General features: G+C 35.7%; 1 protein-coding gene across 1 annotated transcript in view; it reads right to left on the bottom strand.

Moving 5' to 3' along the window:
* Positions 1 to 6,932: 6,932 nt before the first annotated feature.
* LOC136040344 (major facilitator superfamily domain-containing protein 6-A-like) overlaps positions 6,933 to 16,465 on the bottom strand; it is a 69,518-nt gene continuing 59,985 nt past the window's right edge. The window contains exon 8 of the mRNA XM_065724583.1: positions 6,933 to 7,107. Coding sequence (XP_065580655.1) covers positions 6,998 to 7,107 — 110 coding nt within the window. The 3' untranslated portion in view covers positions 6,933 to 6,997. The remainder of the gene's footprint in view (positions 7,108 to 16,465) is intronic.

Genomic DNA, 16,465 nt, shown 5'->3' with positions numbered 1-16,465 from the left:
CAGGAACAAGAGAACAACGTATACACATTTGGAAAAGCAACTGTAAATGGCAAAACAAAGACGGGCGATTTACTTTAAGATGATAAAAACTAATTCCGTCAGCATCAACCGAGATTGATTTCAATTTCTGAACAGAATCACCCCATCAACAGAAACGGGTAGAACTTGTGCCTGAGTCAAGGAAGACGGGAGAACTGAATCAAGAAACTTTGAGTAAAATGCGTGCACTACATGACTAACTAAAAATATAACTGAATAATGGCTAGACCACGCAGCTGGCAAGATGGGGCAATTAAGATTTGCTGAATTATCTAATTTAGATGAATTAATCGCTTCGCCCCATTTATTCTTGTTGGTAGGGCAATCTAACCCTTTATATCGGCTTGATTGCAGACGTTTTTTAAACACACGCTTAGTTTTTTGTTTTATTTCAAATGCATTTCCAGATTGTGGTCGACCATTATCAATACATCTGCAGACACAATTTGGCTTTATTTTTTATGATTCTCAGTTCAGGGTCACACGACCATATAGGTTTCCTTGTACTTCTTCTCACTCGCTCCTGAGGGGCAAAAACCTCCTCAGCATGCTTTAAACACCACAGAATTTGGTTGTAGTACTAATTCAGTTCATAAATGCTTTTTCTAGAACGAACATTTAGCTGGAGTAAACGAAAGAGTACACGTAAGGAACCAAGGAGTATGGCTAGGGTTGAAATATATAGTGATATATTAGCATTTTTCCATTTACTCCGAACAAACCATTTAGAGGCAGGGGAATCTGCCTGGGCTGTACTATTTGTTCTAATCGAAAAGTAGAGTGATAATGGAAGGTGATCAACATCCTGCTCATCTTTGTGGACGTGCACTGTTGAAGATGTAATAAATGGAAAACAAATCATATGACCAAATATCCGATAGGCTGCCAGAATTATGGACGTACGAAAAAGATAGATCTTTCGTAATTGTGCTGTATTTAGGATGACTGTCAAGAAGGTTCATGGAACGCACAGAATCAAGCTTTATTTCAGTGCTCATATTGAAGTTCAGTGACGGTCAGTGCAGCAAAGACTTATATATTATCCAACAGCGTGTAGATAGCTTGACCAGGTCAATTTAATCCCTAGGTTAGATACTATTTATGAATTACTATTATGTATTTCGAGTGAATTGAGTGAGTCCGAGTAAATTGATCTACCTCAAATATCTCTTAGTTGATTACTCTTGGAATATTTAAGACGAGGGAAAAAATTTCTGTTCAAAGTTTAATGCTTTTTATGAGTCGGTGAAAGCGTCTATATCTGTTGTATGTGCTTCAACCCTTTCTACTTCTGTGTCAATAAGGTTTATTCCTCTTAACCCGGAAATGACCTCTAGCCTTTTTAGGAGTTGGAACAAAAAAAAATCTTTATAAAACTGAAAAGTCAGTAAAGCCATTTATGAGTGCAGCACGTCTTCAGTGATTTAAAGTCTAAAGGGATTTTTAACTCTTTGCGTTGAATGCCCAATCTCTTTATTATTATAAAAAAAATTCAGAGCAGGAAGAATATCCAAAAGACCTGGTAGGCTAATCTACTCCTTATACCTTTTTCTCGACCCATTTCTCTCCCTCCAAGTCTCACAGTTAATAGTGTGGATGTTGAGAATGTTGAGGATGTTGAGGATCTGTTTAAGATCAAATAAATAAAAACAATTTTTTAAAACTGAAAGTAAGGAGCAGCATTAAAACTCGAAAGGAATAGGAATTATCCCATATATGAAGAATTGCCCCTCCTCAAAACCTTGCTCTTTACGCTAAAGCCGCTCCTGAGCTAGGTCGAGTGAAAGTGTAGTTGAATTTGGTGTGCCCCAGAGTTCTGTTATAGGCCCCCTTTTATTCCTAGTATATATCAATGCCTTGAGCTTTTATGTAATTAATTTAATTAATCATTTTCAAAGTTTATATCCCAATTCTAAGGTCATCCTTCCAGTTTTTATGATGATACCCATTTTTACTATGGCAGCAAAGACTTCAGCTCATTTAATAGAATTAATGAAAAAGGGTATACTTTGCATAGATAAGTGGATGAGGGTAGATAAAAAAAATTTAAATCATAAGAAATCAGGATTTCTTATGTAAGGTATGTCTTCTAATTAGTACCCTTGGATCACTAATATACAAATAGATAATTATGCAGTCAAGCCTACCAGTACTAGCATCTTAATCAAGAACAAGATAGGAGAATTCAGGCGTTTGTAAACATGTACCTACGTAGACTTCTCGGCATCCATTGGACCCAGAAGGTAACGAACGAGCACACTAGAAACATCACAGGTCAACTGTCCCTCATCGAGACCATACGAAGGCGCAGGTAGAGCTACCTCGGACATGTGCTGCGCATGGACGATTCCAGAATTCCCAATTCTACTTTTTTCTGGTTAACCGAAGGCACCCGCCACAGAGGAAGACCCGAAAATACGCTCCATCGTACCTAAAACAACGACCTGCGGCACCTTCACGCCTCAATACAGCCAGAGTGGGAAGTCGTCGTCGCAACCACAAATTTCAGAGACGACTGGAGACTCTTCTTGGACGCCCTGGGCACCTCTGGAGGCACAGGAGGATCTAAGGGTAAGGTCTACCAGTAAGATAAAATACTTTGGTGTTATTGTTGATAAGCGCCTTAGTTTTATAAATCATATATCTTTTATTAGTAGCAAAATTGCAAGAAATCTCGGAATGATGAGAAAGTTAAAGAATATATTCCCAAATTATTTAATTGCAATAATTTATTTCTCTTTAGAACTGTATTTGGTTTTTGTGGTAGTATATGGTCTAATACGTTTTCAGTCCACCTGAAGCAACTACGTGTCTTGCAATTGCAGAACGTTGTGTTGAAATGCAGGCACTCCGAGTGACGACTGGAAATAGCAAAGAAACATCAGTTTAATTTCTATATATACGATTAAATATTATCCTCCTGTCAGGTTTAGCAAAGTGCTTATCATGCATTATTCATGTATAAGAATTATCCCAAATTAGTTCCTAAGTGTTTACTAAATGTATTTACTTCTGGTGGATGAAATACACAATAATCTTGCACGATATGCAAATAAAGTGAGGTAACCTCAAGTCTCTAGAACTTGATTTTTATTTTCAATACGTCACATTGGACCAAATGTTTGGAATATTTTTGCCCAAATTTTTGAAAAAGTTGGCAAGTGTGTTAGATTTATGTTGATATCTTAAAACAGTTTGTTTCCAGCTGTATGATTTTTGAAGAGAAGTTAAATTGAATTTCTTTCGCTCTCAAGTTCCTACCAAAAAAAAAACATTTAATGGAAATAAATTGTCTATTTTTTGTTGGATTGAAACAGTTTTGTTTAGTGTATTGGTAGGTTATAAGGTTTGTTGTCGCCAGGAATAGGGCAAATGCAGATTAAAAAAATCTTATTTTTTGAAATTGTATTCCTATGTTTAAGGGTTTACTACAAACAGGCGAAAGCTTACGGAGGGTTAATTTTTGTTGTATTGTTTTTTTTAGTGTTTTCTTTATGTATATTGTTGTGTACTTTCTTCAATAAACCTCGTTATCAAATCGAATGAAATCGAATGTCGATCAGTCTCCATGAAATTTACCTGCCCCTAACCCCTCACAGGAAGCTCCTCCGTAAATTTTATTAAACGTGAAGTACACCCCCCTCACCATCAAGTTCCCTCTATATAGTTCCATCCTCGCTAAAAAATCCCCTCCCCGTAAAATTTCTTGCGGACGATTTAGCCTGAAGAATTATCCTTAGCACACTTTCATTTGAAAAAGAATTTAATCTTTAATTTGCTTCTCGATCCCTCCGGAAATGCCTCCTTCCGTTGAACGTTTTTTTCTGAAATTTAAAACACGCAGAAAATAGCCCCCGATGATTCCCCCAAAACATCTCTACATGCAAAATTGAGCTGGAAAAGATAATGTAAGATAATTAACACGAATTTTGTATAGGAATTCTGTCAAATCCCCCCAATGTAAAATTTTCTCTGGAAAATAGCCCCCTGGAAATTTCTCTTCCCAAGAAAGATTACCTCAACAGAAATCCATCCTAAGCACAAAATCTCCTCTCAAAGCATGTCTGTATACTTCCCAATAACAAATGCTATACATAAACAACGGGCAACTTTCATAACATTCAGGCCTCTCACCACGGACTGTTGGGGCCCGTTTTACCCCTAAAGATATAGGTATTCAGTCTTTCAAATATACTCGGCAAAGAGTCTTTCAATAGTCCTTGAATTTCAAACCCAAGATTCCATGAATTTTAGGGGGTGTTTCCTCTATTTCAAAAATCAAGAAACTTTCTCAGTCTCGTAACTTTTGGTCGGTAAGACTAAACTTGATTGATCTTATATATTTGGAATTAGCATAACAGACCTCTTTTTTTTATTTGCCTATTGATATCAAGATTCCAATTTTTAAAGTTTCTGTTACTTTTGAGCCGAGTAGATCCCTACTTAAAGTTCGCTACCACGAACTGTTTGAAACGCTTACTTCATATTTTTTCAATGTTGGAAAAGGTGCTGCTTTTTTAGTCAGGTTTTCAACGTAGAACCTGATTACAAATTTTATCAAGTTCTGCTTTGTCTCACGTCATGGCACTGAATCCTGCTTCTAATGTTAAAATAATCAGAGTTTTCAGTCACTTGGAAGATTTTTCATCGTCTGGCCTTGATTGTATTCTTAATAAGGTAGTTACGTTCACCATTCCTCCAATTATTTCTCCATTGATGAAGCTTATAAAACTAACTTTTAAAAACTGAATTTTCTCCAATTCATTCAGGCGAGCTGGAGTCATTAATTTTTTTAAAGGTAAGCCGCGGAATGATCCAGTTAATTAAGGACCTATACCTTTGCTGTCTGTTTTTAGCAAAGGTTTTTAAAAGGCTATTCTTTTCCGTCTAGTTTGGTTTCTAGAGGCAAAAGGTTTTTTCCTTGGTTTTCAGTTTTGTTTAAAATCCAAGCAATTAACTTGACATTATAGATCTTCTTAACAAAGGTATTGGTATACAAAAATAGTGCAAATTTTGAAAATGGAGACAAAAAATCCAAAAGAGCGGTGTAATATTTATCGAAACTGTACGATACAACAGAACATGCATGGAAATCTTAAAACTACAAAGTTATGGAACCTCTTTTTTGCGGTGAAGGAGGGTGACTTGTGTGGGTCCATTTTGCTAAGGGATATGGTCCTCATCGTTTTGAATTCTCTACGCCACAAAAACCAAAAGAAAAATCTGAGAAAATTGCGGTTCAAAAAGGTCGTGGTAAAAAAAACTGAAAGTATGGAGCAACCCGGCTCTGTAGTAACCGAAACTCTAAAAAACGTTTAAAAAAAGGATTTTGATACTAATAGATATGTTAAAAGAATTGGCTACTCGTGTTGATTTCAAATATATAAAATTTATTTAGTTTAGTCTTACCCACCAAAGGTTACGAGCCTGAGAAAATTTTTCTAATTTTCCAAACAAAAGGAAGAAACACCCCCTCAAATTTAAGTGATCTCAATGAAAATCACACCATGATATTCAGCGTATCCGAGAACCCTACTGTAGATGTTCCAACCACCTATCTGTAAAGACGTGGAATTTTGTATTTTTGCCAGAAGAAAGATCTCGGATGTGTGTTTATTTATTTTATATATATTTTTTCCCCAGGGGTGATCGTGTCAACCCTGGGGTCCTAGAATCTCAGAAGATGGATCATTCGAACGGAAATCAAAAGTTCTAGTGTCCTTTTTAATTGACGAAAAAATGGAGGATAACTAGACCACCTTCCCCGCCACTTTTTCCCAAATCATCCGATCAAAATGTTGAGATAGCCATTTGGTTCATCATAGTTGAAAGACCCAATAACTATGTCTTTTGGAATAACATGATCCCCATAGCCCCAGAGAAAAGGTCCTTAAGTTAAAAAAAATTTACCCATTGTTTACGCACAGTGTTTGTTATTAGGATGCATGCATACATTATAAGGTGGGGTTACAAATTTTCTACTGAGTGTTCTTCTGCTGGGGGATTTTCTATGGAGAGGAAAGTTATCAGGGAGTGAGCTTTTCAGGGAAAACCATACACTGCGGGAATTTTCAGAATTCTTATTCAGAACTCTATTTTAATGTCTTACTTTCTCTTTTCCGTCTCAATTCAACGCGCGGAGTGGTTAAGTGTAATTGTCCGGGGTAAATTCTCAACGAGATTGAATTGTCTAGAGGATATTTCCATGGTGAGGGGGTTGTTCCATGGAGACAGGGTCAGATTTCCTGGCATTGTTTAAAAAATGATCAGAAATTAAATTAAAAAAAACAAGTTTTCTCTACTGAAAGTAAGGAGCGACATTAGAACTTAAAACGAATAGAAATTATTCCGTATATGAAAGGGGCTGTCCCCTTCTCCGTGACCCGCTCTTTACGCTAAAGTTTGACTCTTTCTCACAACTTTACTTTTTAAAACAATAAAAACTTTAGCGAGAAGAGCGAGGTGTTGAAGAGGAGACAGCCCCTTTTATATACGGAATAATTTCTGTTCGTTTTAAGTTTTAATGTCGGTCCTTACTTTCAGTAGAAGAAACTGTTTTGTCTTTTTTTTACTTAATCAATTAAAGAGGGCAGGACAATATCTGTTTGCATTTAAATTTATACTGAGCCTTTCAAATTGAAATACAAATAGAAGAGAAACAACCAAAATTATTGTGGTAGTTTTTTACGTCAATATTCCTCAAGTCTTCTTCTCTTTTACCTTCCATGAGATATAAAGAAATAAGTAAGAAATATTCTGGTATTTTTTTTTCTTTTGCAATTTTTTCTTTAGCTGCCGCACGTGAAATATAAGCAAATAAAATAAAAATGTATAAAAAAATTTGAAACAAAAGATAATAATACGGAGCGACAAGTACATTCAGGATAAAAAAATTACTTAATAAAGTGTAATATAAAAACACAAATTCAGATAATATAAAAATATGAAAATTCAGTTTTTATTTAAGTTGATTACTTTGAACATAATTTGGATCCCAAATGGTTGAGTATTGGATTTCATCTCTGTCATCTATTTTCTGGTTTTTTCTGTCAAATACAGTCGTCATTTCTAGAAGAAAAAGCAGTTAATATATCCCAGTTTCTCAAAATATAAAAAAGAAAGACTACCTCCTATCATAATACTATGAAATACCAGCGCTATTAACCCTCTTTTTATGCAAAACACACATCGTTAAACGTTTGTTTGCTGTGGACTAAATAGTCACGGACACTCTTGAGTATGCGTTATAAAAGGTTCAAGCTTCAGAGGATTTTTGTTTACGCCCACCTCATTTAATTTTAGGCTCTAATTTCTATCAAAAAGTATGGAAATCTTATAAAATTAGAACTGACTTAGGCTAACATTGAAAAAAAAACTCTCCAACATCAACTATAGTTTGGGGATTTTGTTTATTTTTCAGCCTATTCTGCTATTGTGTAATTGTCTTTTAAGGTGCTTTAGAACAAAATCAGAATGAAGAAAGCAGAATTTTTGTATTTATTCACTTACCAGATTATTCTCAACGAGCCTACCTGACCTGAGAAGATTGTATCAGGCCTACTTGCGTCTACTTTGTATAGACTAGATTTTGACAAACTAGATTATTGAAAATTCAAAAAAAAAAAAAATATATTGATTATCACTTTCAGATAAGTTTCAGCTTTAATCTCTGTAAAATTAATTACAATAATTACATTAATTACAATAATTATACAATTTATTTGAGATTTTGTTTTACAAACAAGTAGCCAGACGCAGAGGCGGATACAGAATTAATGCATGGAGGGGGAATCAACATAAATTAGTCTCTTATATTTTTATTTTTTTCTAATCTGCCCCTCCATTGAGAGAAATTTTCAATCTTCTGCGGGGTGGGCAAAAGTGCCCCTAAAACCATTCCCTGGATCAACCCCTGGCCAGAAGGTACACTATAAGTGGGGATAGTAGTTTTTAATCGTTTTTTTATTGTTTTTCTCTGCCTTTCCGTCCTTTGTATATCTATATTGAATATCTCTCAGTTAAATCACCGAAAATTCATCTCTAATATAATAATAAAATAAGAAGAGAAATCACCAGTGCAACAGCACAAATACATAAAAAAACAAGACAGAAGGAGAAAAGGAAGACTGTTTTCCTACATTAGTGATTATATAGATCAGCGCTTGAATCAGGCCTTAACCCTACTCATCCATACAATCACATAGGTCAAACACCATAGCCATACACAATCAACCATAAAGAATAATCCATGGACAGGCAGCCGTGTCGTCAGTAAGTATAAGTCGTCATTTACCAAACATAAAAAAAAGACAAGAATAATTCAGAGGCAACAACCTAACACAAGGGCTCATCAGGAGAATACACACTTGCCTATAGGGTTTCGACACTTTAAATTCTCTACCCAGGCAAGTGGCGTGCCTACCATAAATTCCCCATGGTATCCCCGTGTTAGGTATCACCCCCAAACATATGCCTATGAAAAAACAAGCAAATGTAAAACAACCGAGTAGCAGCAAAACAAGCTTATCCTACCTTAGTTCTGGCTCTCATGTATTTAAGTTTCTCAATCTATATTTCACAATCTATATTAAAACTAAACCAAATGTGATATAATGTGTAATGTGATATGAATTGAAATGGACCGAAAATCCATTTCAGTTCACATTTAGCAGTCAATGGATAAACTTGTCTCACTACTTTTGCCCGAATACAACGGTTGCTATGCTATGTTGTAGACTTAGTGAATAATATCGTGATAAGTGCTTGAATTAATTGTTACAATATAATCTTGGATACAAAGGAGTGAGTTCTACGTTCGAGATAGTTCCTGAGGAATCCGAATGGGGGTGTTAGCCGTGCCCTTTTAACGGTTTATGCAAACTGCATGCTGTAAACTAGCATGGGTAAAAATAAGTTTTTGTAAAGGTAGGTGACTTATATTATTTTGATAAAGTCAGAATGGAGAATGGGAAAGAAAGCCAGACCCTGGCACGTATGCAGGGGGGGGGTGTAGAGCCTTCGGGCCCAGTGCCCCCCTGGAATTTTAAGAAATGTATAATTTCCCCATGGTTTCTTGGGATTTCTGGCAAAAATAGGACATTTATTAAGAATCTAGACACATGTGTGAAGCCTGAGCCTAAAACTTACTTTTGAGGCTTCAGTCTTCCTTCCCCCATCCGCTACAATACTACAGATTAAAGTTATTCTGTATTTTCCGATATACGTGCTTTTTGCATTACTAAATAAAAAAAGTGCTACTTTATAACTGCTGTTTCGAAGGTTTTGCCCCCCCCCGAAAAAATTCCTGCGTAAGTGCCTGGCCAGACCCAAACGCAACTGGACAGAATCTAAGTTAGCGGATCCGGTTATGAATTCTACTTGTAATTCGGATACGAGTCTTAATGCGGAATGCCAGAAAACGAATGCACTTATGCAGAGAATATCTTTAAAATTTTGGAAATGGTCCAATCTATAAATGTGAACATGGAAACCCTAAAGAAGAGTGTACATGAAATTCAGAATGATTTGGGTACAGTTAACAGCCGTGTTATGGTGCTAGAAAATAAAAGTAGTCCAACGGACAATGAAATTGCAACAGTGAAATCGGAGCTTCTAGCTCTGCAAAGTTGTGTAAAAGTCCAGTCACAGCTGATTAAGAAATGCAATGAGGAAATGAATGTGGCTGTGTCCTGGTCTCTTGTTGATGAAAATCGGGATAAGTTGCACAATTCGCTGTTTTGGGGCCTTAATGATGCCCCCTTGAATGAGGCTGCATCTCGGGTTTCCGAGGTGATTGTAAATGGGTTTGTCACTCCCAACTGACAAGTTGCCAGCATTCACTGGGGTTCAATGTTCCAAAATTTTTGTTAAAATTAAGGTTGACAGTGTCCAGGCGCGTTTCTTGATTCTAAGCAATGCGAATATACTAAAAGGGAAAGAGTTCGGTGTCTATAAGTCTGTTTTTATTAGTGATGTCACACCGCGTGCACGGGTTTTGCGTAAAAAATTACTTGGGTTACGTAAGCGTTTCGTGGATAAAATTGTGGAATACTGGGTACCTCCTACCCTACCACCCAGAATCTCTGTTAAAAAGGAGAACCATGTTATTAAAGTGCCTTGGTACAATGCTAAGAGTTTGTTGGATTCTTAAATTTTGTTTACTGCTATTAAAATTAGTGAGTGTTTATTTGTTACTGAAAAAATTAATTAAAAAACTAATAAGAAATCAATAAAAAATAAAACTTGCTATTTTGTCGCGTTAATTATGGTTGTGTGATTATGGAAATTAGTAGCCGTTGTATTTGGTGACTTGTATATGGATTCGTTATGGGCAAACCAAAAACGGCCTGTTTCTTTTTTTGTTTGTTTTTTTCTGAGATGGAAAGTGTCACTCTTTTGTTATATTCTATTTTGTTCTTGTTTAGTTGTTGTTTTGTTCTTTTTGTTTTTGTTTTGTTGTGGAGATGAGGCCATATTACTTTGTTGTAAAACTGTATGTGTATGAATATGGTTGATGGTGATCGTGGCACCCCGGGCAACAGCCGTCTTAAAAATTTGGAAGCTTCATATGTGGATTTTGGTAGTATATTTGCGGAGCAGCTCCACCGGAATTATGATATTGAAATTGCTGGTCAATATGTTTCTTGTAATTCGAAGTACCTATTTAAAGATGGTTTGAGGTCCGGGTATAGTGGTTGTGATTCTGAAGATCTCAGAATTTTCCACCTTAACTGCCAGGGTTTGAATTCATCTTTTAATTTTTTTAAGCGAGATGTGTGAACTTTCCATCTTTCAGATTATTGGTCTCACAGAAACATGGCTAAATGAGCATAATATTGCTCTCTTGGATATTCCATGGTATACGCTTTATCTTAGGAATCGTCAATTTCGACAACATGGAGGAATTGGAGCTTATATACGGAGCGATATCGAGGTTTGGGTTAGAACTGATCAAGTGCTGTATCACGAGATGTTATTTGAGCCACTTATCCTTCAGCTCAGGCTTATGCCAAAAGATGTTTATGTTGTCGTACCATATAGACCACCATCTGGGTCTATACCGGCCTGTATGGATATTTTGGAGGAACAGTTGGATAAATTACCTACTGGTTCGCACCCACTCTCTATGCTTGGTGACTTCAATATTGACCTTAACGATATGAATTCAAATACTTCTATGGACTTCCTTCAGCTTTGCATGTCATATAGTTTGTTTTTGACTATTAATATTTGTACGCGTGTTACCACTTTAATGGCAAAGCTACTTGATAATATTTTTTCTAATTCAAAATTTCCAGATCAAAGGGATTAATGTTACTGATGTTTCTGACCATTTTGGGATTTCGGCAAGTTTTAAAGTTTTTATCCCGAGGCAGTAAGGCCCTAGACTGAAAATGAGTATGTTACCTGTGCTCGACCAGAGTAACCTAAAAAAGTTTAAATAAGAGATTTCTAATGTTGATTGGAATAATGTGGTTGAAAATCTAGATGATATAAATATTAGTTTTCAGAGATTTTATGATACATTGATCTCTATTTTGAGTAAAACTTGTATAATGAATGTGACAAGGTCAGGGAAAAAGATATCCAAAAAGCCGTGGTTGTCACCTAGTCTTCTGCGGTGCATAAAAAAGAAACACCAGTTATATAGGGATTCAATAAGGAATAAAAATGATCCAGTTTGCACTAGAATTTATAGAAAATATTGAAATGCTCTTGATAAACTTTTGAGAAATGCGAGAAAAAATATTTAGAGTGGAAATTTAAAGATGCTTGTGGTAACTCAGCTAAAACATGGAAAATTATTAAAGGCGTTATATCTTCAACCAATCAAGCTCTACCTGATGAAGTTACTACAAGTGATGGGTTGAAACCGAATGAGCCTGAAGTAATATTAAATAAAAAAAACTATTTTTTTTTTAACTGAAAGTAAGGAGCGACATTAAAACTTAAAACGAACAGAAATTACTCCGTATATTAAATGGGTTACACCCCCCACAATCCCTTGCTCTTTACACTAAAGCTTTTAATTGTTTTAAAAAGTAGAGTTGTGGCAAAGAGTCAAACTTTAGCGTAAAGAGTGAGGGATTGCGGAGGGGACAACCCATTTCATATACGGAGTGATTTCTGTTCATTTTAAGTTTTAATCTCGCTCCTTACTTTCAGTTAAAAAAAATAGTTTTTTTATTTAATTTCTGAGTGTTTTTGAATTAATGCATGTTTGATTTTGGCTCTCCGCACATAAATTATTAAAATGAAATTTGTATATTAATTCTTTTTTTGGCTAAATGGCTTTCTCTTAGTTTTGATCAGATGATTTTGGGAAATAAGGGGTGGGGAAAGAGGCCCAGTTGCCCTCCAATTTTTCGGTTACTTAAGAAGGCAACTAGAACTTTTAATTTTTAACGAACGTTTTTATTAGTAAGAAATATGCGTTACTTAAGAATTAACTTACGTAACAAACTTTTATATTCTTATATTTTTATTATGCATACGAGGGGGTTTGTACCCTCGTTAATACCTTGCTCTTTACACTAAATTGTAAGTTTTGTCCATGACCCCTGAATCAAAAAGGCCGTAGAATAAATAGTTGAAATTACTAAAAATACTTTAGCATAAAGAGCGAGGTATTTATCTCCTCCTAAATACCTCGCTCCTTATGCTAAAGTATTTTTAGAACCCCTCATATGCGTAATAATCTCGGTCCGTTTTAAGTTTCAGTGCTACTCCTTACTTTCAATTGAAAAAAACTTTTTCATGTTTGTTTTTTCATTGATTTTTTATAGTAATACTAGAAAATCCTGCACCCTTTTCATTGAATTTCTGTTCCCCCATGACATATTCCTCTAAGGAAAGATCCTCTCACAGAGCCCCATCCCTTCAACCCCACCCCCAAACCAAAAAATCCCCCTGAAAACGTCTGTACACTTCCCAATAACCATTACTATATGTAAACACTGGTCAAAGTTTGTAACTTGCAGCCCCTCCCCCAGGGATTGTGGGGGAGTAAGTCATTCCCAAAGACATAGTTGCTATGGTTTTCGAATATGTGGAACAAAATGACTATCTCAAAATTTTGATCCGTTGACTTTGGGAAAAAATGAGCGTAGGACACTTTTTTTGGTCACTTAAAAAGGGCACTAGAAATTTTCGTTTCCTTTAGAATGAGCCCTCTTGCGACACTCTAGGACCACTTGGTCGATACGATGACCCCTGAAAAAAAAAAACAAACAAATAAACACGCACCCGTGATTTGTGTTCAGGCAAAAAATAAGAAATTCCACATTTTTGTAGATAGGAGCTTGAAATTTTTGCTATAAGGTTCTCTGATACGCTGAATGCGATGGTGTGATTTTTGTTAAGATTCTATGACTTTAAGGGGATTTTTCCCCCTATTTTCCAAAATAAGGCAAATTTTCTCAGGCTCGTAACTTTTGATGACAAAGACTAAATTTAATGAAACTTATATATTTAAAATCAGCATAAAAATTCGATTCTTTTGATGTATCTTTTAGCATCAAAATTCTGTTTTTTAGAGTTTCGTTTACTTTTGAGCCGGGTCGCTCCTTACTACAGTTTGTTACCACGAACTGTTTGATGTAATGCACTTTTGGAACATTTTGCAACTATTGGGGCTCGATTTTCTCGTACTACAGTAGCTTCAGAAAATGATCCTCCGCTTGAGACTTTTATGGGTACTTTTGTCGATGTATCAATGTATCTAAAACCTGTCACTGATGATGAAATTCGTAAAATTATCTTTGAGATGAAAAGTTCTTCGGCTTGGAGTGATTCCATTAACCTTTTTGTTTTAAAAACCGCGTTTCCGAGCATTTCACATATATTTACGTTCTTCATTAATGCTTGTTTTAAGCAAGGGAAGTTTCCCAATTGTCTTAAAATCGCAAGGATAACTCCTGTGCTTAAGGGCGGTAACGAGAATGATTTGGGGAACTATAGACCCATTTCATTGTTACCTGTTGTTTCATGAGTTTTAGAAAAATATATTAATATTAGAATTTATGAGAATTTGGGACGTCATAAACTTCTACTTCCAAATTGGTTTGGTCAAACAGTCCGTGGTAACGAACTGTAGTAAGGAGCGACCCGGCTCAATAGTAAACGAAACACTAAAAAACGGAATTTTGATGCTAAGATATACATCAAAAGAATTATATTTTCATGCTAATTTTAAATATATAAGTTTCATCAAATTTAGTCTTTGTCATCAAAAGTTACGAGCCTTAAAAATTTTGCCTTATCTTAGACAATAGGAGAAAACACCCCCTAAAAGTCATAGAATCTTAACAGAAATCATACCATCGCTTTCGGCGTATCAGAAAACCCTACAGCGAAATTTTTAAGCTCCTATCTACAAAAATGTGGAATTTCGTATTTTTTGCCACAAGACAAATCACGTGTGCGTGTTTATTTGTTTGTTTGCTTTTTTTCTTTTCCCCAGGGGTCATCGTATCGACCAAGTGGTCCTAGAATGTCGCAAGAGGGCTCATTCTAACAGAAATGAAAAGTTCTAGTGCCCTTTTTAAGTGACCAAAAAATTGGAGGGCATCTAGGCCCCCTCCCGCGCTCATTTTTTTCTCTAAAGCCAACAGATCAAAATTTGGAGATAGCTATATTGTTCCGCATAGTCAAAAACTATAGTAACTATTTCAGTATAAAGAGCGAGGTATTTAGGAGGAGATAAATACCTCGCTCTCTATGCTATAGTATTTTTAGTAATTTCAACTATTTATTCTACGGCCTTTCTGATTCAGGGGTCATTCTTAAAGAATTGGGACAAAACTTACGATTTAGTGTAAAGAACGAGGTATTAACGAGGGTACAAACCCATGCATTAATTCAAAAACGTTCAGAAATTACATAAAACAAACTAGTTTTTTTAACTGAAAGTAAGGAGCGACATTGAAACTTAAAACGAACAGACATTACTCCGTATATGAAATGGGTTGTCCCCTCCGCAATCCCTCGCTCTTTACGCTTAAGTTTGACTCTTTGCCACAATTCTACTTTTTAAAACAATTAAAAGCTTTAGCGTAAAAAGCGAGGGATTGCGGAGGGGACAACCCATTTCATATACGGAGAAATTTCTGTTCGTTTTAAGTTTTAATGTCGCTCCTTGCTTTCAGTTAAAAAAACTAGTTTTTTTATGTAATTTCAGGAAGGGTAGAACAACAGAAATGGCGATTTCATTTGTTACTACTATAATTAATGATACTCTTGATAAAAAGATTAGAATAGCTGGTATATTTTTGGACTTAATTAAGACGTTTGACACTGTTCGTTTGACCATCGAATATTATTCAAAATGTGAATTTTATGGATTAAGGGGTGCTACATTGGGTTTGCTTTGCAGTTATCTTCAAAATAGACAGCAGTATGTCAATTTACAAGGAATTTTTTTTTGGTAAGAATGTTATTAATTGAGGGGTTCCCCAAGGATCCTTACAGGGTCCGACTCTGTTTTCAATGATCTGCCGCATATTGTCAAAGCTCTGCCGAGAATTGACGAATTTAATGATGACGATCCGAGTACGACCCAGGTTACTATGCGCTTATTTGCTGATGATACAACCTTGATGTGTGTTGCCCCTACGGAACAACTGATTATGTCAACGATAAATGCGGCAATGAGCAAGATATGTACATGGTTTTAAAAAAAGCACCTTGACCTGAATAAAGATAAGTCAAATTTTGTTATTTTTCTCAATCTCCGAATTTTTACCCTTGGTTTACGGAAACGATTTCGGAGCGGGGAATTATTAAACAAACAAGGTTCACCAAATACCTCGGAATCAATGTTGATACAACCCTATCATTTAAAGATCATGTGAAGTCAGTTTCGAAAATATTGACACGTAACTTAGGTATCATGCGCAAATTAAAACATATTTTCCCCCAACTGTTCTAAGATTGGTTCACTTTTCCCTGATTCACCCTTACATTTTGTATTGCTGGTCGATTTGACTTGGTACTTTCCCTTCGATAGTGTGCCCAGCCCGTGTAATCCAGAATAATACTATCCGAGATTTTTGTCGTGTTGGGAACCAGGAGTCTTTGAGGTCCGTGTATAGAAATTTAAATATAATGCCTGCAGCTGGATTACATGATTTTTATGCGCTGATTTTTATATATAAGTATTACGGTGAGAGCCTTCCTGATTGTTTTACAGGAATATTTTGTGAAAGGTCTGATGTTCACCACCACGTTGCTCGGATACGAGGAAATACTGAGGTTTTTCGACTAGTTTTGAATAGGTCTTCTTTTTCACTTAGTTACAGAGCTTCGAAACTTTGGAATAAACTTAGTATTGACATTAAGGAAATAGGTAGCTTTGGCCAGTTTAAGTCTGATTTACATGTGGAGTTGCTCGGTAGGTATACTTTTGAAACAGAATTTTAAACCGATT

Source organism: Artemia franciscana, chromosome 20 (genome assembly GCF_032884065.1).
Source record: "Artemia franciscana chromosome 20, ASM3288406v1, whole genome shotgun sequence".
NCBI classification, from domain to species: Eukaryota; Metazoa; Arthropoda; class Branchiopoda; order Anostraca; family Artemiidae; genus Artemia; species Artemia franciscana.
Note: the sequence above shows the minus strand (reverse complement) of the source record. Positions and strands in the feature narration are given on the sequence as shown.